The 24,099-nt window shown below is 41.8% G+C and overlaps 2 protein-coding genes across 2 annotated transcripts; both read left to right on the top strand.

The window, feature by feature from the left end:
* Positions 1–1,467: 1,467 nt before the first annotated feature.
* On the top strand, positions 1,468–12,261 carry LOC138975057 (uncharacterized). The gene is made up of 2 exons (XM_070347705.1): positions 1,468–1,677; positions 8,858–12,261. The coding sequence occupies exon 2, from the start codon at positions 8,886–8,888 to the stop codon at positions 10,638–10,640; it is 1,755 nt and encodes a 584-aa protein (XP_070203806.1). The 5' UTR covers positions 1,468–1,677; positions 8,858–8,885; the 3' UTR covers positions 10,641–12,261.
* A 4,615-nt stretch (positions 12,262–16,876) lies between these two features.
* On the top strand, positions 16,877–23,464 carry LOC138975058 (chymotrypsin-C-like). The gene has a single exon (XM_070347706.1). The coding sequence runs from the start codon at positions 17,118–17,120 to the stop codon at positions 18,549–18,551; it is 1,434 nt and encodes a 477-aa protein (XP_070203807.1). The 5' UTR covers positions 16,877–17,117; the 3' UTR covers positions 18,552–23,464.
* The last annotated feature ends 635 nt before the right edge of the window (positions 23,465–24,099 follow it).

Genomic DNA, 24,099 nt, shown 5'->3' with positions numbered 1-24,099 from the left:
TGGCACTGCATGGGCCCGTAACACACTTGACTGAATCAATTCCTGCCAAGTCATTTCTGTCATTTCTTAGAAATTTGAATCGACTGTGGCCCACACGTTTTGAACCGGACCTACAGGCTACTGCGAGTCACTTGAGCTTGGTTTAAAGGCACACTCCTTCTCGTGGAAACAAATCCTGCTCTCTATCTTATATCAGGCCATGCTTTACGTGGGATAAGACCATCCCTCCACTAGGTCACGTGGGATAAGACCATCCCTCCACTAGGTCACGTGGGATAAGACCATCCCTCCACTAGGTCACGTGGGATAAACCATCCCTCCACTAGGTCACGTGGGATAAGACCATCCCTCCACTAGGTCACGTGGGATAAGACCATCCCTCCACTAGGTCACGTGGGATAAGACCATCCCTCCACTAGGTCACGTGGGATACGACCATCCCTCCACTAGGTCACATGGGATAAGACCATCCCTCCACTAGGTCACGTGGGATACGACCATCCCTCCACTAGGTCACGTGGGATACGACCATCCCTCCACTAGGTCACGTGGGATACGACCATCCCTCCACTAGGTCACGTGGGATAAACCATCCCTCCACTAGGTCACGTGGGATAAGACCATCCCTCCACTAGGTCACGTGGGATAAACCATCCCTCCACTAGGTCACGTGGGATAAACCATCCCTCCACTAGGTCACGTGGGATAAACCATCCCTCCACTAGGTCACGTGGGATAAACCATCCCTCCACTAGGTCACGTGGGATAAACCATCCCTCCACTAGGTCACGTGGGATAAACCATCCCTCCACTAGGTCACGTACCAAACACGAACAGTCTAGGTACTCTTTGTGCACTGTTCGATGTTTTTTTGAATGAATAATTTTCAAAAATATCACTGGTGTTTTTTTTTGTTTTTTTTTTTATTTTTTTTTTATAGGAAAGAATACAGCCAGCAGTCAGAGTGTTGATTGTGTGTGTGTGTTAAAGCGGAAGGGTAGACTTATCCCACTGCCGTCACATCTGAAACTGTTTTCACGGGAAGGAGTGTAGTTTTTAAAATATTTATTCAGGAAATGCAGGGTGACAAAAACTACACCATAGTCATTGAATTCGGATCATACAACACGCCATGCATATTTTAAGTGTGGCCGTGTATTTGCATCAAAACAAAACAACATTTTAACTGGTGCTGTCAAGATCCAAATAACACATATATAACATCGGCCCTTGCAGAGAATATGAAATCAAAATAAGATTTTTAGAGAATCACATGCAGGGACCTGACACGGGGTGGATGGGACTGGGGGTGGGTGTGGTCTCCGTCTAATACTACAGCCGGTATGAGTAAACCTCGATCAGCCACCCCGCCACAGCGCCCGTCCAGTATTCAGTCTAATCATGCAGTTTTGCTCCCTTTTCTTCGACCCACCCCCAGTATCATATGCATGCCAACGGTGCACATTGCAACAGTTCAAGCGAGCCCACCACACAGCCAACACAGCCAAGCCGCCAGCCCACTTCGCATGCAGCAAAGCAAATAACTTCTCTATATCAAAACAAGTTTCGCTTCCTGGTAGAGTGTAGGCCTACGAGGCCCCGATCAAGTAAAGTCGTGAGTAGTGAGTCTCAACTCTCGAGAGGAATGTTGGTCTAATCTGCGCAATTCGAGTCAAGGTAAGTACGTGTCAATGTTATCTAATGATACCTGCTAAGCTTTTCGTGTGTCATTATATTTACCGATGGTTGTATAGTTACAACAAGGACCGACTAAAATGAATAATGCTAATCTGGTTAGGTCCTTTCATAATAAATCACGACTAACCTGCGTCGAACAGACGTACAGCGTTTTTCAGAAACTACGGACAGTGAGTATTGGGCTCTGCGTCAGTCAAAACATTTAACTTTTTACTGATGTAAGAGAGGTATATCGACAATTTTCAGTGAGAATCAAAACCAAAATCGAATTCAGTGGGCCCGATATCGATCAAACTAAAAGCATGCTGAAAGCACCTCACGATCAACAAATCAATATGGCTATCCACCATCTGTATTCCATTTCCGCCTTTGTGGCCGCGCAGGCATTATTTGTCTACCGATATTCTACAGCATTCTAATTTACCTCAACTGTGAATGTCTTATGTGAAAATATGGCATGGTGTGTCAAAACATTAGCATGATTGTATCCCTTTGGTACGTTTGTAACGAGGTCTGTTTATTTTGCCTTTTTGTATTGTATTGTATGGGGAGATTTATATATATAGCGCTTGACGTTCTCTAAGCACTTTACGTATTAATTTCTTTGCAACCAGCTTTCGTATACCCGAAACTGAAATATTGTTTCCCGGTCACATTAAAGAGGTACACTTACAGCGTCTGTATTTGAGGGAGACAAGCATGCCAGTGTATTGAGGGAGAAAAGCATGCCAGTGTATTGAGGGAGACAAGCATGCCAGTGTATTGAGGGAGAAAAGCATGCCAGTGTATTGAGGGAGACAAGCATGCCAGTGTATTGAGGGAGAAAAGCATGCCAGTGTATTGAGGGAGACAAGCATGCCAGTGTATTGAGGGAGACAAGCATGCCAGTGTATTGAGGGAGACAAGCATGCCAGTGTATTGAGGGAGAAAAGCATGCCAGTGTATTGAGGGAGAAAAGCATGCCAGTGTATTGAGGGAGACAAGCATGCCAGTGTATTGAGGGAGAAAAGCATGCCAGTGTATTGAGGGAGAAAAGCATGCCAGTGTATTGAGGGAGAAAAGCATGCCAGTGTATTGAGGGAGACAAGCATGCCAGTGTATTGAGGGAGACAAGCATGCCAGTGTATTGAGGGAGACAAGCATGCCAGTGTATTGAGGGAGAAAAGCATGCCAGTGTATTGAGGGAGACAAGCATGCCAGTGTATTGAGGGAGACAAGCATGCCAGTGTATTGAGGGAGAAAAACATGCCAGTGTATTGAGGGAGACAAGCATGCCAGTGTATTGAGGGAGACAAGCATGCCAGTGTATTGAGGGAGAAAAACATGCCAGTGTATTGAGGGAGACAAGCATGCCAGTGTATTGAGGGAGACAAGCATGCCAGTGTATTGAGGGAGACAAGCATGCCAGTGTATTGAGGGAGAAAAGCATGCCAGTGTATTGAAAGTGACACAAATTAGTGGTGACATTCAACAGATTTCACACCAAAATTCAATTCCTTGGAAAACGTGCCCAGAGTGGTTACTTCCCTTGAATGAAAAAGGGAAGAATTTTGCGATGCGGGGCACATTTTTAAGTTAAACTACCCCTTTTGTGAATGAATTTGACTCCTTGAATGTAAAGTGCCTAAGGTCGATCGACAGTACTTGAAAAGGACATTGGGGGGGGGGGGGGGGTTCAGTGTAGAGTGTATACGAGGTCAATAAGGCCGAATGCGAAAGCTGAAATCAGGCAACAACTGATCTCGTTACACACACACAGGCAGAGGGGGCTGAAACATCCGGCAATCCGGGAACTGGTTAGTAAGAAGCTCCGCAGGAAAAGAGCTTTCAACCCTTAAACAAACCCCATGGGAATAGAACCTAATGTCTAGGGTGAAATCGTGGGACCTCGTAAGTGACTTGGTGGCAAGAGTCACTTACGAGGTCTCACGATTTCACCGATGTTATTCTCTTCTTCTTCTTGTTCTTCTGAAGTGGGTTCTCTTGGAAGTTTATCACCCCCCTCCCCCCCCCTCCCCCTCCCCCTCCCCCCCCCCCCCCCCCCCCTTCCCACCTCCTCACTATCCAACTTTTCCGGGATGGCATTACTAACATCAAATTTATGTCGAGCTGCCGTTCCGAGTATTTACTTTGCCAACGAGAACAATGTGTTAGTGTGTGTGATTGTTTGAACACATCTTTGTTCTACACACTTCGAAAATAGTGCTGATCTCTGATACTAATATATAGCACGTCTGGAATGTGACTTAGCCTGTAAAAAGGGTCTCTTTTACTGCCAGTGCCAACTGATTTGTATTCAGACAACAATATCGATTTCTTTTGAAAGGACGACATTCGCACGCTTTGAATAAGCGAACAAGCTGACACACACACACAAAGAATTAATTGCCAATAACTTTTACACACCCTAGGGTTTGACATGTGTATGCTACCAATGCTACTTCACTGAATTTGTGTATGAATACAGTCAGGTTTTTTCCTTGCACAAAAACATCCTGTTTGGGTTCTTTAGTTTGTGTGAACCATTATGACTAGACCGATACTCCTTTGAGTTCAAGTGTTGAAAGACAACCTAAACTGGTGACCTAGTTTTGTTTACAATCCACATCTAATTTACAACAGCCACGTACAGTAATTCCTTTCCTACACACACTCACGCACACACACACATACACATACACACACACACACACACACACACACACGCACACACGCACACACACACAAACACGCACACGCACACACACACACACACACACGCACGCACACACACACGCACACACACGCACACACACACACACGCACACACACACACACACACACGCACACACACACACACATACACACACACAAACACACATACACACACACACACACATACACACACATACATACACACACATACACACATACACACACATACACACACACATACACACACACGCACGCACGCACACACGCACGCACGCACGTACGCACGCACACACACGCACATACACACACACACACGCACACACACACACACACATTAGGCAGCTTAGAACATTGCTCACAACAAGTCAAGTTGTGTTTCTGGCTACACCCGGGGATTGTTTTTGTATCACACGGAATGCATTGAAAACGATTTTGTTTTCTCAGATGGGACTCCAATAAAATAATATTGCTATTTCATATGTTACGTGGATTTCCATTGGTCAATTGGGCAAAACTGAGCTCAGTGCAAAAGTGATATCGACGACATTTCCGTCGATATCAGTTTTGATATCGACGACCTCTTTATTGCTTCCCCACTTCAAAAACAAAAACACCTAAATTTGAAAACAAACAAATATATATGAAAATGTAATGATCCCAGAATTTAGTTGAGCAAGTGACTAAAGACTTTTTGAAAGAAAAGACATTTTGAAATACTGAAAAGTACAAGAAAAAAGTGAACAAAAAAAAATAATAATCTGAGGGAGGGATATGGAACAGCCAAAACTGAGACAAATACTTCTGTAATTTCTTTACAGTAAATACAAAATGTCCAGAGAATTAGCAATATATCTAACATTGACTGACTGTGTGTGATGATATCTTCTGCTATTGGTCTGTTTCGACAGTGATATCAAAATCGAGACCGGAGGTCGAGATTTTGATATCACTGTCTCAACAGACCATAGTATGAGTTATTTATAATATGCTGACTGTTAGCAAATGATAACAAGACATGTCGAGAAAAAAGATATCAAGCATGAGCCTTTTAGGCGAATGCTGATATCGTTTGTGAGACATGTCTGTTATCATTTGATAACAGTCAACATATTAGAAATAACGGTTTTATTACCGTTTAATTCGACCAAAAGAAATTTCGAAGCAACCCTGCGAATTAGACAGAACTGAGCCGCAATGGGAACTTGAGCGCTTCTACCTGATTATGCCTGTCAGTCAAAGAATCCTCGTGACCTTAGTCAGCCAATCAGAGTAACACACCTGACGTGATGAATATTCACAGGTCAAACGCCTTTGACACACAACAATCTCACAAGATAAACCATGTTGAACATGCGTTTCGGTTGCTTCGCTTTTTCTCGTTGAATAGAGAGCGACAAATTTAGAACCGACTCCAGACGGATGGGAAATGACGTAAAGATACATTTGATGTAACGCGAGTGGCGCAATTTCACTTGATTTTTCCGAACGTTGATCATTTAGATTTCAAGTGAGCGGTCGGCATTGCACACTCAGAGGATGGGCGGTGCCTTGCTGTTCCGTTACGCACCCACCGACAAAACTCGCTTTTCGGTATTTTTTTTTAGATAAAGAGAGTATTACCTGACAGCATTTGAAGTGTCATTCTTTAGAATAAATCACGCTGATATTGTTGAATTACATTTTTACTTTGTCTTGTTAATTTTTAGCGTGATAAACAAAAAGGGTCCCTGCCTGAACGTTATAACATTTAGAGGGTCACCTAGAATGCGTCCTGATTGGTCAAAAAGCCATATGGGGCACTGAATTGGTAATAACAGAAGATATCATCACACAGTCCGTCAATATTGGGTAAAACAGTAACCAATAGTTGTATAATTTGAACGCACATGTTGTTATGCATGCACTTTATTTCATATCGTCGTAACCTTCGCCACTCAGCCAATACTATGGTTACAATAAAAACGGCATTGTGAATATTGTGAAGGCAATTAGTAGTTATTACATTCACTTCATTTGATATCGTCGGACCTCACAGAGCACAGACAAAACAAAACAAACACGTCGCGTAAGGCGAAATTGCTACATTTAGTCAAGCTGTCCAACTCACAGAATGAAACTAAACGCATTGCATTTTTTCACCAAGACCGTATAGTATCGTCAGTCCCCTGCTCGTGGAAAAGGCAGTGCAATTGACAAGCCAGTACAGCGTGGTATAGGTTTCTCTGAGCAGGATATAGCACGCTTTTCTGTATCTCAATTCTTTTTAATTTTCTGAGCTTGTTTTTAATCCAAACATAACATATCTATATGTTTTTGGAATCAGGAACCGACAAGGAATAAATGAAATTGTTTTTAAATCAATTTCGGAAATTTAATTTCAATCATAATTTTGTAAGTTATTGAGACATCCCAGTGCACAAAGGGATTTATAGAGCAAATCGAGAAAATTCATTATTGAACGAAGCGCATTGCACTGAGTTCAATAATTATTTTCGAGATTTGCTCTATAAATACCTTAGTGCACTGGGATTGTTTCAATAACGATATTGTCAGTACCGCCAGAGGAAAAAGAAGATTGAAAACGCTCATTTGGATAGGCGTAACTGTGTGGTCAGGTCGTGTAAGATCTATTTTTGTGTGGGCTGTCTCAAGTGTGTCGTGCTTTCGTCACACGCAAACTCTTGTTTTAATTTCTGTTGGTAAATTCCAGTGTAGCGTTAAGCTAAAAAGTGATGATCTTTCATACAGACCTCATTTGAACTCGGAGAAAGGACTGTGCTCTAAGTAATTTGCGATTCAAAACCTCCAGTCGAGCTTCGACGGATTGACTGTGCAGAGTGGTGCCCCTTGAATTGACTCCAATGACTTGTCGACGATTAGCACATTTTCAAAATAAATGTGGTATGTTTCTAAGGGTTGTATCTTCACTCATCGGGGAGTCTGGTACTAAATATGAACGGTAAGAATGCTCTGAATTGAACTCTACACGTATTATATCCCCATCGTTTTTTCGTTCACATTTGCCCAACATGTTAATTTGCTGAGCGGGGTTTATGTCGTCTGCTAGGCTAGGGCAATCGAACCACTGCAGTCTCATTTCAAAAACAAAAATTGCTCGTCACGTTGCATTGAGTCTGCACGCATGAGGCAGGCTGGTAATAAGTCTTATATATATGGTAAGAACGTTCTGAACCCTACACGTTTTCGATTCCGATTGTTCTTGCCTTGAAATAATAATTCGGAAACCATTCATTTACTGAACTGATGCAGTCGTATTTCAGTGTAGTCTGCTACGTATGACAGAGTCGATCGAGTCAGTCGACTTCCAAATGCTGGTCTAGCTGGTAAGTTATCGGAATAACACTTGTGTTTTCTGTTAGCCGCTGGGAATTGTATACTAACTCATCATTTGGTAATGTGGATAATAAGCTACATGCCACTAACACGGCATATGAGAAGAATCTATGCAAGTCAAAAATGAGATGAGACGCAGCGGCTTCTATTTTTAGATCAGTGGTACTGTGGCACAGGCACATGCAATCTGTCAGAAAAAAACCACTTCTGCTTTAATTGAGAAGCAGGAAATTTATGGTCATTTGGTATTGTGGAGAATATAAGCAACATGTCTTAATTAATTCTGAGGATGAGAGTACAGTCTCGCTTAGGCAAAGGGCGGAAGATTACGCTCTGTGGAAAAGTTAGCGCACTCTTGGAGTGCGCTAACAGTTTTAGCGCATCGCCATTAGCCAATCAACTGGTTCACACCAATACTTACTGACAATTATATTTATAATTGTCTGAGCTTATTTTTAATCCGAATATAACATATTTATATGTTTTTGGAATCAGCAAAGAATAAGATAAATATATTTTTGGATCGTTTTATTTTGAAGTGAATGTAATAACTAATAATTGCGTGCTATCCTGCTTAGTGCAACCACTACCGCGCTATTCTGGCTTGTCAATTTCTCTACGTTTCCTACGAGCGGTGGACTGACGATGCTACGAGAATACGATCTTGATGAATACATGCAGTGCGTTCAGTTTCAGTTTCACTCTGTGAGTTCCACGTCGACAGCTTGACTGAATGTTGTATTTTTGCCTTACGCGACTTGTTATTTATAGATTTCAGATAGAAAACCCGCATACAGTTGCCACTGGGAGAAATTATCAGCAATTGCACTCCGTGCGTGTGTGTCACTGTGTGTGTCACTGTGTGTGTGTGTGTGTGTGTGTGTGTGTGTGTGTGTTTGTTTGTTTGTATGTGCGTGTGTGTATGAGTGGGTATGTGTGTGTGTGTGTGTGTGTGTGTGTGTGTGTGTGTGTGTGTGCGTGTGTGTGTGTGTAAGAACCTCGGTGAGCACTTTGCATTTTGTTGTGTTTGAATGTACCCAAGCCAATGAATATTCCTAGTGTACTGTGTATTGTTGAAATAACATTTAATGTCTAATGCCTTTGATTGCAGATCGTTCGGCCTCATTCCCTTCATCACCATGGCAACAGAGGGCCCAGCGCCGAAGAGAGCCAGGTCGGACTCTGAGAGGAGGGAGACATTGACGTGCGCTCTCTGCCTCGACGTCTTCGAGTCACCTAAGATGCTACCCTGCCACCACACCTTCTGCCTCAAGTGTCTAGACGGGCTGACGTCACACGTCCGAGCCAAATCTTTCCACTGCCCCCAGTGTCGTCACAAGGTTGTCATCCCGCCAGGAGGGGTGGTCGCCTTTCAGAGCAACTTCTACCTCCCCCCTGAGGAGCTGGACACAGCGAGGGACAGAACCCAGTGTCTGGCGCACCCCAATCAAGAGCTGGACATGTACTGTGCAGACTGCGAGGTGATGCTGTGCGCGAAGTGTGTCCTGGCTGCCCACAAGATGCACACCACGCAGGACCGCGCCGAAGCGATGCAGAACGCGGGAACTCAGCTGCAGGAAGACGAAGAGCGACTGCAGAGCGCGGTGTCCAGCGTGATTGACGGAGTGTCTGCAGACCAGGCGGAGCTTCAAGCCGTGCAGGACAAGAGGGCGGCCGTGGAGGGAATCATCCGGAGGAAACACGCCTCGCTTGTTGCCATGGTAGACATGGTCCGCGATGACTCGTTGGCCGGCCTGCACATCGTGAGTGAGGAGATCGAACGCCGGGTTAGCATGGACCTGACGAGCAAGCAGAGCAACCTGGATCAACTGTGTCTGCTGCAGCAACGACTGCAGGAATCTGGCGGCAGCGGGGACGACTGCAGGCTTCTGCAGGTTACCAAGGAGATGAAGGAGGGATGGGGGATCCCTCATGCTGTGCAGGATCTGACCTCACCCAGCAGAACCTGGCTCCACCGGCCCGTGCTCAGCTCTCTCACCACCGACTTTATCTGCAGACGCACCATTCAAGCTTTCTTCGGCACCGTCGTCGACAAGCCGATGAAGTCCACAGCGGCTGAAGTGACAGTGAGAGAACAATTCCGCTGTGGAAAGGAGGGAGAGGACGTCGAGGTGTTCAGCCTTTGTCCCAACGAGGACGGCAGCAAAGTGTGTATCTCGTTCGCTCGGCGAGGTCTCAAGGAAGACGCCCCCATTCAGAAGTACGACGAGAACGGAACACACATCAGCACACACGGTGACGCCACTGGCAGGCACTCGTGGAAAAGCCGGGGGGCGGGGAAAGGCATGTGCGCCAAGCTGACCCAAACCTGTCTGCAGACGTACGACAAGTCCCAGAAGAAAGCCATCTTCAAGCTGGTCAACGATCTGTCTGGCACGGCGCAAGTCAATACCTCCAAGGTGGTGTCGGAAGACCCCTTCACCGTGGAACACAACACAGAGTTCGCCATCCAGGTGGGAGCCCACCGCGCATTCGACGTGAACGCTAACGAAGAGCTGTTCGTTGTGGTGGAAGAGGCACAGCCCGGACATGTCCAGCGGATGGTCAAGCTCTACCGACGCGGTCAGCAGGCCCCTGTGGCCATCTACAGTCCTCCAGCGGCCGTCTGTTGGCCCTCCGACGCCTGCTTCTTCATGCTAGGCGGCCAGGAAGTCGTGCTCATTGCGGACGAAGGAATGGACTGCATCCACGTGGCTGAACTGTTTGAGGTCATGGGGGCATCAGGGCCCGTAACGGGCATCAGGTTTGAGCGGTCTCTGGCTCCAGGGTGTCCGCTTGTGGTGCAGCCCACGGCGCTCAACATTGACAGTCGTGATCGTTTGTGGGTCGCCTGTAGAGGCGGGGCCATTCTTACTTGCACGCCTATTGCTTGAATAGATCTTGAATGAACCTCAACACTCAAACGATTTGTGTAACCTGGTTGTAGACATTCTTACTTGCACGCCTATCGCTTGAATGGATCTTGAATGGACCTCAACACTCAAACGATTTGTGTAACCTGGTTGTAGACATTCTTACTTGCACGCCTATCGCTTGAATAGATCTTGAATGAACCTCAACACTCAAACGATTTGTGTAACCTGGTTGTAGACATTCTTACTTGCACGCCTATTGCTTGAATGGATCTTGAATGGACCTCAATACACAGAAGACCTTGAGGTTGGTACTGACTCTGACCTTGGGGGCTGTAGAGGGGAAGTCATCCCCACTAGTATGTATATGTCGTATCCATTCTGTACAATTTGCGCATTATGTACAATGAGCAGCATATCGTGCTCATTGTATACAATGAGCAACAAGTTTTGCTCATTGTATACAATGAGCAAAACTGTTGCCCATTGTATACAATGAGCAAGACCATAAAGTTGCACATTGTATACAATGTGCACCGAGTGAGCAAGATTGTTGAATGACGTTCAAGCTACACTGATATATGAATCATAGTGAATGGTAAAGTGTTCAAATAACGATGTTTGTTATGTTTAAGCATTGTTTTAATTCTCATTTCGCTAAAACTAAACAGTGTATTAAGAATTTAATTATTGTAAATTAAAGGGGCAGAAAACAGCTAAAAACATTTAAAAAATTCTTTGATGTATAGGAACCACTTTAGTGAAACAGCACATCGATAGCGCTGTTAGTTTGGCTGGAAATAACATTTAACTTTGTAGTGGAAGTAGAAGGACGTCATATTTTTTATTTTAAAACGGCCGTAACTCGCTTCAAATTTGACCAATATGCATGCGGGTTTGTTTTGGTTTTTTTTCTCGGCGTTTTGAACTGGCGTGCATGTGATAAGAAAAAGAATGGAACGAAAAATCCAAAACAATTTTTTCACAAAAATATTCAAAATCTTTTCTTTTTTTTAAATATATGTTTTGTTACATTTACCTAGAGTAAAGAATAAAGAGTAAGCAATCTCTTTTTGGCCCGAAAACATGAAACGACAGCAACCTGTTGACTGCCCCTTTAATTAAACAATAAAAACAAATACAACAATTAATGTTGTTTCAACACACGCACACACACATAACATTCGTTTATAATAACGCTCACATTGTCATGTCATGCTAAAAGTAAGAGATAGAAACAACAACGTCAGCTAATGAGAGCGTCGTTTTCACCGCCTTTCACAATTTTTCTATTTGTGAGTAAAGGGTTCAAATAACGATCTTGCAAACTACGTGCGATTTTGACCAAATAGGACTGAACCGAACTCGTGTTTGAAATTGTTTGGATTGTCTGTCCACTCTCTTTCTTTCAGTATTTTAGTTTCGGTGTCAGTGTCAGTCTGCCCGGCGATGGAACGCGACCACCATGGATCAAAATCGAACTAAGTTTGATGCAGAAGTGCAACGTCAAAGTGTTGGCCATGTGAAGTGGTTCACACAGGAAGACCTTACCACCATGACGGAAAGAGTTCGACAACTGAAACTCGGAATTCAGTCGAAACCAGTTCGAAATCAACGAGAGCAGGTTATTCACCCAAGATGACATTCCAGAAGAAAACCGGAACAAGACGAAATCAGTCAGAGAGGCCGCCATCGCAACCAGCCGTGGACACGGCCAAGGCTACGCTAAATGTAACTGCCTCGGAGTATGCACAACAAACAAATGCAAATGCTTCAAAGCTCGGCTTCAATGTACTTCTCATTGCCACCCCCGATCTGCTAAATGCAAGAACCATCATGCTTAAAAAAGAAGCAGGTGACCTCTGTGGTACGTTGTTGTCGTTGTTTCAATGTTTTAGCGTGACATGAAAACATGAGCGTTATTAGCAAAAGCGTGAAAGGCGGTGAAAACGACGCTCTCATTAGCAATGACATGACAATGTGAGCGTTATTATGAACGAATGTTATGTGTGTGTGCGTGTGTTGAAACAACATTATTTGTTGTATTTGTTTTTATTGTTTAATTAATTTACAATAATTAAATTCCTAATGCACTGTATAGTTTTAGCGAACTGAAATTAAAACAATGCTTAAACATAACAAACATCGTTATTTGAACACTTTGCTCACATATTCCATTCAACCATTCACTATGATTCATTATCAGTGTAGCTTGAACGCCATTCAACAACCTTGCTCACTCGGTGCACATTGTATACAATGTGCAACTTTATGGTCTTGCTCAATGTTTACAATGGGCAACAGTTTTGCTCATTGTATACAATGAGCAAAACTTGTTGCTCATTGTATACAAAGTGCAAGATATGCTGCTCATTGTACATAATGCGCAAATTGTACAGAATGGATACGACATATATATACTTTCAGTGTAAGACTGTGGATAGTGTAGTGTGTTAGTTTAGTTAGAGTTAGAGTTATTGCCCTTGCATTTGTGTATGTATCATAACTGTATCATTTATTTGACCCAATACAGTGGAGGGAACTTATAATTGGAGTTGTTGTTTGTTCCTCAATGATATCATAGTAGCGCATATATGCATTCATTCACAGCATTATAATACTATTTTAAAGAACACAAGAATTCTGTACTCACCAATACAAGGACAGCTTATACAATACTACATCACATTTTCGCTTATGGAAGCTGCTTCAGGACAAACAAACAAGCACAAAGAGAAACAAAAACAAAAAGTACAGAATTCTTTTGTTCTTTAACATTTGTTCATCTCACCCCCAGTCACTCAGTTGTTTAGAATAAATAATATGACATGCACATTGCAAGAACTTCGTGTTTCAACCGGATACTGCAGCTTGGGAAATAAGCCTGTATATTGAAATCAGAAGGGGCCGGGGACCAGTGTCAACTGTACCCCGTGTGAATCCTGTGTGTGTCCATTACGTCCATTGGTCTGAATCGCTCTACACACACACACACACACACAGACAGACAGACAGACAGACACACACACACACACACACACACACACACACACACATACACCACGACCCTCGTCTCGATTCCCCCTCTATATGTTAAAACTTTTAGTCAAAACTTGACTAAATGTAAAAATTAGGTCCATTACAACGCGGTTTCAACTTATGCAAACCAGTAACCAAAACGTCATTAGATAGCCATATACAAAACAGAGGTAACATTATGCAAGCAATATTGCTCTCAACATTGTGACTTTTTTTTAATATATATATTCCGTTTAGTAGTGTGCGTGTTACACACAGACAGATATACATACCGATACACATACCTTGGGAGACAAACCTCACCTTTCGCCGTCGTAAATAATTTTAACAAGTCGCGTAAGGCGAAAATACAACATTTAGTCAAGTAGCTGTCGAACTCACAGAATGAAACTGAACGCAATGCAATTTTTTCAGCAAGACCGTATACTCGTAGCATCGTCAGTCCACCGCTCATGCTCACGGCAAAGGCAGTGAAATTGACAAGAAGAGCGGGGTAGTAGTTTATTCTAAAATCAATTTGTAAAGCGCCTGGAGCCAATTGATGGGACTCGCGCTATAGAAAAGTTATTTATTATTATTATTATTATTATTAGTAGTAGTTGCGCTAAGAAGGATAGCACGCTTTTCTGTACCTCTCTTCGTTTTAACTTTCTGAGCGTGTTTTTAATCCAAACATATCATATCTATATGTTTTTGGAATCAGGAACCGACAAGGAATAAAATGAAAGTGTTTTTAAATTGATTTCGACAATTTAATTTTGAAAATAATTTTTATATTTTTAATTTTCAGAGCTTGTTTTTAATCCAAATATAACATATTTATATGTTTTTGGAATCAGAAAATGATGGAGAATAAGAGGAACGTAAATTTGGATCGTTTTACATAAAACAATTTTTTTTTTAATTTTCAGATTTTTTAATGACCAAAGTCATTAATTAAGTTTTAAGCCACCACGCTGAAATGCAATACCGAAGTCCGGGCTTCGTCGAAGATTACTTGACCAAAATTTCAACCAATTTGGTTGAAAAATGAGAGCGTGACAGTGCCGCCTCAACTTTCACGAAAAGCCGGATATGACGTCATCAAAGAAATTTATCCAAAAAATGAAAAAAACGTATGGGGATTTCATACCCAGGAACTCTCATGTCAAATTTCATAAAGATCGGTCCAGTAGTTTAGTCTGAATCGCTCTACACACACACACACACAGACAGACAGACAGACAGACACACACACACACACACACACACACACACACACACACACACACACACGCACGCACATACACCACATGTGTATTTTTTAATACACAAATAAAAAAATAAAAAATGTTTTAATCTTAACATGTAACATTGTTGAAGATGAATATCATCTTCTGGATGAATGCGTAAAATTCCATGAAAGTAGAGAAAAGTTTAAACAAGTCGCGTAAGGCGAAAATACAATATTTAGTCAAGTAGCTGTCGAACTCACAGAATGAAACTGAACGCAATGCCATTTTTTCAGCAAGACCGTATACTCGTAGCATCGTCAGTCCACCGCTCATGGCAAAGGCAGTGAAATTGACAAGAAGAGCGGGGTAGTAGTTGCGCTAAGAAGGATAGCACGCTTTTCTGTACCTCTCTTTGTTTTAACTTTCTGAGCGTGTTTTTAATCCAAACATATCATATCTATATGTTTTTGGAATCAGGAACCGACAAGGAATAAGATGAAAGTGTTTTTAAATTGATTTCGACAATTTAATTTTGATAATAATTTTTATATATTTAATTTTCAGAGCTTGTTTTTAATCCGAATATAACATATTTATATGTTTTTGGAATCAGCAAATGATGGAGAATAAGATAAACGTAAATTTGGATCGTTTTATAAATTTTTATTTTTTTTTACAATTTTCCGATTTTTAATGACCAAAGTCATTAATTAATTTTTAAGCCACCAAGCTGAAATGCAATACCGAACCCCGGGCTTCGTCGAAGATTACTTGACTAAAATTTCAACCAATTTGGTTGAAAAATGAGGGCGTGACAGTGCCGCCTCAACTTTCACGAAAAGCCGGATATGACGTCATCAGAGACATTTATCAAAAAAATGAAAAAAACGTTCGGGGATTTCATACCCAGGAACTCTCATGTCAAATTTCATAAAGATCGGTCCAGTAGTTTAGTCTGAATCGCTCTACACACACACACACACACACGCACGCACACACATACGCACATACACCACGACCCTCGTTTCGATTCCCCCTCGATGTTAAAATATTTAGTCAAAACTTGACTAAATATAAAAAGACGTGACTAATATTGATGTACATTATATTAATTATAAACCAAGTGAAATATTTATGGACAAAGATGTTCAAATATGTCTCGGAAGGTTTATCGCAGAATGCTTTAGAATTCATAGCAATGTGTCAATAACCTTTTTGGTTTGAGGACAATAAACATTTGTTCTTGTTCTTGTTCTTGTTCTACACCACGACCCTCGTCTCGATTCCCCCCTCTACGTTAAAACATTTAGTCAAAACTTGACTAAATGTAAAAACGAAGAAACAAACACACAAACAAAAGACCAACGAACAAACCAAGGAAAAAACAAAGCATGATTTCGGATTTTTTTGACTATTTTGCAAAATAATCCACCTCCAATTCCACTCTGCATCGTTGTCTTTTTGTGAATACAATAATGTCTGTTTATGCGGTTTGTTAATTATAAGTGCGCGCGCGTGCGTGCGTGCGTGTGTGTGTGTGTGTGTGTGTGTGTGTGTGTGTGTGTGTGAATGTGTGTGTGTGTGTGAGAGAGAGAAAGAGAGAGAGAGAGAGAGAGAGAGAGAGAGAGAGAGAGAGAGAGAGAGAGAGAGAGAGCGGATTTGTCCTTCGCTGGGGGTACGCAGTGCCTTAATTGGCATTGGCAGAGCGGGGAATAAGCGTTGATCCGTGTGATGTGTAGAGTTTTTGCCCGGAGCTTCTGGCAGTGACGCTGAAAGGTCAAGGCCAAATCCCCAAGGGCAAGGCAAACTGAGGGTTGGCTTTTCCAAACGAAATAGTTTTGGTCAACCCCAGAGTGGCCGACAGATCTAAGGCTCTGGCTAGCCGAGATATTTACGACGTCATCAGACCTTTAACACACTTTACGTCATTCATCACACATGCGTCATTAAAATAATGACATCAAACCCTACGTCTGCATAATCAAACTATTTGTTTCTGGACCGTCTCACATAAGGAGGAGGGGGAGGCGGATATTGGCAGTGAGACCAGAGATCTGAAGCTACCCTCTCTCTGGTTAGACACAGCAGTTGCTTTCACTGTCTGCAGTGAGACCAGAGATCTGAAGCTACCCTCTCTCTAGTTAGACACAGCAGTTGCTTTCATTGTCTGCAGTGAGACCAGAGATCTGAAGCTACCCTCTCTCTAGTTAGACACAGCAGTTGCTTTCACTGTTTGAGCGGAGTCATGCTGTCGAAGGAAAGGATAATTCTGATTGTGGTGACTGCCATCGTTTTGATCGTGGTAACGTCTGTCACCATTTACTACACCACTACTAGTACTACCACTACTACTACTACTACTAGTACTAGTACTACTGATACTACTACTACTACTCATCGGTTCCCTGAAAAATCAATCACCGACAAAGCGATGGTTTCCCTCTGCGATTCATCGCCGGCTTCTCAGTCTCAAACAGGCAGCCCGGGACGAGAAAGCATATACGGGGGCAAACTGGTACCAAGCATTGCCGACCATCCCTGGATGGTTTTACTAAAAATTACATACCATACAAGGGGGGTTTATTGGTGTGGAGCCACCTTGATTGACGATCGCCATGTGCTGACGGCGGCGCACTGTGTCGCGCGTTATGACTACAAGGACGGCTTCCTGCAGTACAACGAAGGAGACACGATCACAGCTTACCTTGGAAGCACATCCAAAAACACACCAGCGACTGTGAAAACAATAGAGTCCGCCTTTATGCACATTGCTCACAGGAAATTTGTTAAAGGTGGAAGACGGGAAGAAGTTATGGGCCACAGGGACATAGCGGTGTTACGGCTGAACGAATCTTTGTTGGATTCACCGGAGTGGAACACCAAGATCAAACCAGCGTGTCTGCCGACAGCGACAGAGATGGCACCCAGTAGCTGCGTGGTCACGGGCTGGGGACATTTCGTCCCATATCAATTATCTACCTCGCTTTTCATGAAAGACATCCATATAATCAACAGCTACACGGAATGTGCAAAAATGTGGGTGCAGCCCTGGATGCCTGAAAGGACGCTGAAAAGAATCGTTGATCAATCGTACGAAGACTCCATTTTATGCTCCAAGGGACCCGATGCTTGTAGCGGCGACTCTGGCGGACCAGTGGTTTGCAAAACTAACACCAGCCCTGAAATGAAACTGTTTGGTATTGTCTCAGGCGGAAATTCAGAAGTGTGCGGCGCCAAATCAAGACTGACAGGAACGAGTGTAAGTAATTTCATCAACGTGCCATTCTTCCGGAGTTGGCTGCAGTATGTCGCTCTGCCCGCGCTCCGGAACGGGAAGAGCAGCGCAGCATGGCTTGCGTGTCTGAACCAGAAGTGCCTGGACTTTGGCTATGTACAGCTGATCACAAATACAACGGATCAACGGATCAAAGAATACGTCACGTCCTGGATCTGCCGACTGTTCCCTCCCTACTATTTCTGCACGTTTCTTGACCCCAAGCCAGAGAGATGCCAGAAGACGGTTGTGCCTAAAGTCATATATGTCCTTTCTGAAACCCCGACTGGTTCAGGTAGGGCAACCACATATAACCAAATAGATTTTATTCCACGGAGCCAGCTGATTGACAGTTTGAAGGAAATTACCTGCGGCGTGTCTGACCTCGACACGTGCACGCCGTGACAGAGACCATGGTAGTGGATGGTTTTTTTGAAGCCATGACGCCTGCTAATGAGATATTACCGTTCAATTAACTGTTCGAGCAAACCTTTTATTAACTTTATCAGTGTAAATTCAACGTCACTTTGGTCACAATCAAGAACAATTCAAACTTGATTGAATCATTGTCTGAGAAAATGGAGCAAGGTCGTTTTCAAAACATGTTTGACTCACCTGAGTAATTGGTGAGTATTAGGATTCATATGTGTCCATCTGTATATGTTCGGCCGGCCGGCCGGCGACCGTCTTTCCAAGGACAAAGAAATTAACGTTAAAGTTATCTCGGATGTTTTTCAAGTTAGAACTCTGAAACTTTGCACACTTTTAGGGTTTGAGGATTTCACGAAGTGACCCCAGTTTGGTTGACTTTAGTCAAATTCGGGGGTCACAGCGGGGTCATGTTCGTTTCATAAAAAACTTTATGTGGAGGTTATCTAGGATGTTTTTGAAGCTAGAGCTTTGAAACCTTGCACACTTGTAGGGTTTGATAATATCCTAACTTGACCTAAGTTTTATTGACCCTCCTCAAGTGTTTAGGTTCACAGGGGGTCATGTTCGATTTATAATAAATTCACATTGACGTTATTTCAGGTGTTTTTAAAACTAGAGCTTTGAAACTTTGAACACTATCTAGGAATTGATACTCTGTCAACATGACCCTAGTTTGGTTGACCCCCGTCACATTTTGGGGTCAAAGCGGGGTCATGTTCGTAAAAAGTTTACAATGATGTTTTCTCAGGTTTGTTTTGTGGGGCAAAAGCCTCTAAATGTTATGCAATTGTAGGTGTTGATAATCAGCAGACATGACCAAACTTTGGCGTGTTTCCATCACATTTCAGAGTCACACTCACAGCATAAAAATGTTTGCTGGAGAAGATTTTGTACCCCTGAAATATCCTTTGAGCTATCAAGAAAATAAATCTTGAGGTCATCAGGCAGTAATGTCATTGTTTGATTTGGTCACAGTCTTGATTAGACTATTGTTGATGACATCATGTTATATGATGTCATAGTGTTAGAAATGAGGTCACGCAAGTGTCTGAGTATTACATATTTTGTCTGGGCTAGCCAAAACTCAATTTGGTCAAGAATATTTGCAATGATTATGATTCTTGTGAAAACAAATATTTAAACAAATTAAGGCTGGAGTATACTATGGAGGCCCAATTTCAAAGTGATTAGGTAGTTTTAAAAGTTACTTTTTCTGTTAGTTCAATGTTTGCTTTATCAGGAAAATACAAAATATAAAGGGCTTAACGCGCAAAATTTTAAGATAACGACTGAAGTTTAAGCATAGGTATTAGATTTTTTCACGCAAACACTACTGAATAAGTTGCAATATTGTACTGTGAAAATGTAAACAAAATAACAATCAGATGATCACAAACTGAAGAAGAGAAATAGGGAAGCAAAATAGAACATTAAACATAGTGATTTTACTTGTGAATTCGGAAAACAATCCTGTTGTATCCATTTTGAAGCTCAATTTGAAGCAGGGAACACCAACAAACATTGATTAAAAGTTTTAAAGTGATTACAGTGTTCAGAAATAGTGTTAGATACCAAGTTGAGTTATTCCTCTTTACCAATTTAAAAACAATACACCCCTTAACGCGCACAATTTTGAACTGTGATGCTTTTACTACCCCCACCCCCTTCCCATTTTTCAGAAAAGAGTGCATATTATCTTCCAAATAGAAAAGCAGGGTAGTCAGATGATCAAAAACTTAAGAAGAGAAAGAGGAAAGCAAAATAGAACATCCAACATAATGATTTAACTTGTGAATTATGAGAAAACCATTTTTTTACCCATTTTTTAAGCTTAATTTGAAACTTGGAACAAAGACAAACATAAATTAAAAGTGTTAAAGTGATTACAGTGTTCAGAAATAGTGTTAGATACCAAGTTGAGTTATCCCTCTTTACCACTGTTAAAAGAAATACACCTCTTGTCGCGCAAAATCTTGAACTGTGATACTTTTACTTCCCCCACCCCCTACCCATTTTTTCAGAAAAGAGTGCATATATCTACCAAATAGAAAAGCAGGGTAGTCAGATGATCAAAAACCTAAGAACAGAAATAGGGAAGCAAAATAGAACATCCAACCTAGCGATTTAACTGGTGAATTCTGAAAAAAACCCACTTTTTTACTCATTTTATTAGCTGAATTTAAAGCTTGGAAGACAGAAAAAAATCATTAAAAGTGCTAAAGTGGTTACAGTGTTCAGAAATAGTATTTGATACCAAGTTGAGTTATCCCTCTTCATCACAGTTAAAAGAAACACACCTCTTGTCGCGCAAAATCTTGAACTGTGATGCTTTTACTACCCCCACCCCCTACCCATTTTTCAGAAAAGAGTGCATATTATCTTCCAAATAGGGGCCCAAGGACTGTTATGCCGGGGTGGAAGTAGAGATAAGCGCCTACTTCCCAAGAAATGCTCCATATGGCTTCGTGTCTCCAAACACCTCTGACAGTCAAATCCAGCTCCTGGCCTTCACGTGGCGGGCCCTGTCTTCGACTAACAGGAGAAGGGATGCAGGCGGGTCCCTGGCGCCTTAAAACCAGCTGCTTCGGGCAGATGGGGCTCGTCAACCTTGGATGGTCGCTCATCTAGGAGAAGGACAACTCCGATTTCAAAACCCGCACTGCCTTGTGTGCGCCTTGGGAAAGGCAAAGGCTACGAGAAGGAAAACTTCGACAACAAACCCGGGTAGAGTGGACTCGACAGCCCAGCAAGGCAGCTACTCTTGGGGAGGAGGCAACACTGAGTAAGAACCTCAACCACCGAAGACGGAAGACAGCAGCCAACTTGGCGTGGGGAGAAAATCGGCTGCCTACGCTTCCACGATAATAAACATTGAACGCAGAAGAAGAAGAATCTTCCAAATAGAAAAGCAAGGTAGTCAGATGATCAGAAACTTCAGAACAGAAATAGGGAAGCAAAAAATAACATCCAACAGAGTGATTTAACTGGTGAATTCAGAAAAAACCCACTTTTTTACTCATTTTATAAGCTGAATTTAAAGCTTGGAAGACAGAAAAAATAAATTAAAAGTGCTAAAGTGGTTACAGTGTTCAGAACTAGTGTTAGATACCAAGTTGAGTTATCCCTCTTCATCACAGTTAAAAGAAACACACCTCTTGTCGCGCAAAATCTTATACTATGATGCTTTTACTACCCCCACCCCCTACCCATTTTTCAGAAAAGAGTGCATATATGTATTATCTTCCAAATATAAACGCAAGGTAATCAGATGATCAAAAACTTAAGAAGATAAATAGGGAAGCAAAATAGAATATCCAACATAGTGATTTAACTGTTGAATTCAGAAAAAACAACTTTTTTTAATCATTTTTGAAGCTGAATTAGAAGTTTGGAAGACAGAAAAACAAGTCGCGTAAGGCGAAAATACAATATTTAGTCAAGTAGCTGCCATTTTTCAGCAAGACCGTATACTCGTAGCATCGTCAGTCCACCGCTCATAGCAAAGGCAGTGAAATTGACAAGAAGAGCGGGGTAGTAGTTGCGCTAAGAAGGATAGCACGCTTTTCTGTACCTCTCTTTGTTTTAACTTTCTGAGCGAGTTTTTAATCCAAACATATCATATCTATATGTTTTTGGAATCAGGAACCGACAAGGAATAAGATGAAAGTGTTTTAAAATTGATTTGGACAATTTAATTTTGATAATAATTTTTATATATTTAATTTTCAGAGCTTGTTTTTAATCCGAATATAACATATTTATATGTTTTTGGAATCAGCAAATGATGGAGAATAAGATAAACGTAAATTTGGATCGTTTTATAAATTTTTATTTTTTTTTACAATTTTCAGATTTTTAATGACCAAAGTCATTAATTAATTTTTAAGCCACCAAGCTGAAATGCAATACCGAAGTCCGGGCTTCGTCGAAGATTACTTGACCAAAATTTCAACCAATTTGGTTGAAAAATGAGGGCGTGACAGTGCCGCCTCAACTTTCACGAAAAGCCGGATATGACGTCATCAAAGACATTTATCAAAAAAATGAAAAAAACGTTCGGGGATTTCATACCCAGGAACTCTCATGTCAAATTTCATAAAGATGGGTCCAGTAGTTTAGTCTGAATCGCTCTACACACACACACAGACACACACACACACGCACACACGCACACACGCACATACACCACGACCCTCGTTTCGATTCCCCCTCGATGTTAAAATATTTAGTCAAAACTTGACTAAATGTAAAAAGAAAAAAAGCGCTAAAGTGGTTTCAAAAATAGTGTTAGATACCAAGTTGAGTTTTCGCTCTTTATCACAGTTAAAAGAAACACTCCTCTTGTCGCGCAAAATCTTGAACTGTGATCCTTTTACTACCCCTGCCCTCAACCCATTTGAACAGAAAAGAGTGCATATTCTCTTCCAATTAGAAAAATAAGTAAAAGCAACTGGACATTTTTAAAATACATCTTTTCTGTCAGTCCAAGGATTGCTTAGTCCATTAAAAACAAACAGACTAGGATTTAATGCACCCATTTTAAGAAAAAGTTAACATGATAATTGATATATATATATATATCAGACTTTTTTTTATGCAATTACGCACTGAAGATTCCAGACCAGGTAAAACAATCATTTTATATCCTAGCTTTTGTCACATTTTTTTTATTTTTTTATTTTTATAAATCTATCCATAGCGAGTCTTGTCTCTTTGTGTCATTTAGTTATTTTCAAGAATTCTATCCTGGTAACAAAAACAAAAAAATCCCTGCCTACCTACCCTTTTTGTTTTAGCCATTTTAATAGAAACAGACAATTTATTTGTTTTGGCCTAAATATCTTGAAACATTTGTTTTAATAGAGAAATAACAAGTACAGACATTAGCTGTGTCACTGGAATTTCTTTGTCAGGCTGAAATTTAGCTGTTGCGTTGGTGTCTGCTGTGTGTGTCTGGGTCCAAAGCAACTTTCACATTCTCATCTACACACTCACGTTACACAAGTATAAAATTCCACTCACAGAGGCGTTCGGGGATGGGGGTCTCGCACTCGGGCGATTCACACCACAAAATACAAGTTATAACGTACACAGATTTTACTATTGAACCAAAAAGCAAATTAAATCATGAATAAATCAATCAAACAAAACTTCCACACAATGACACACTCACTCTCGGTTCACACTGCGCTCTGGGCGTGCACACTTGGCAGCACGTATACCGTTCCGGCACCGTTTGTCTTCCTGCAAGTCCAGCACAGGCACACGATTGTCCAAGAATCACAATAATCCTCGTGAATGTCACAGCAGGCATAGTAAGGTTACGTAGAAAAGTCCAAAAGGGTGCGTTGATGGTGGTAATCCGGTGTACACACACACGCACACACACACACACTACACACACACACACACACACACACACACACACACACACACACGCACTCCGGTTTGGTAAGTTACCTGATAAATAATGTAGCCTGTAGATTTAACCTTTGCCGGATGCCGCTTTTGACTACACACG

Source organism: Littorina saxatilis, linkage group LG9 (assembly GCF_037325665.1).
Source record: "Littorina saxatilis isolate snail1 linkage group LG9, US_GU_Lsax_2.0, whole genome shotgun sequence".
Taxonomy (NCBI): domain Eukaryota; kingdom Metazoa; phylum Mollusca; class Gastropoda; order Littorinimorpha; family Littorinidae; genus Littorina; species Littorina saxatilis.
This window is presented reverse-complemented; position numbering and strand designations above follow the sequence as displayed.

What these genes read in the sequence shown, in the direction of transcription:
- LOC138975057 (XM_070347705.1), top strand. Translation starts at nt 8,886, where the DNA reads ATGGCAACAGAGGGCCCAGCGCCGAAGAGAGCCAGGTCGGACTCTGAG.
- LOC138975058 (XM_070347706.1), top strand. Translation starts at nt 17,118, where the DNA reads ATGCTGTCGAAGGAAAGGATAATTCTGATTGTGGTGACTGCCATCGTT.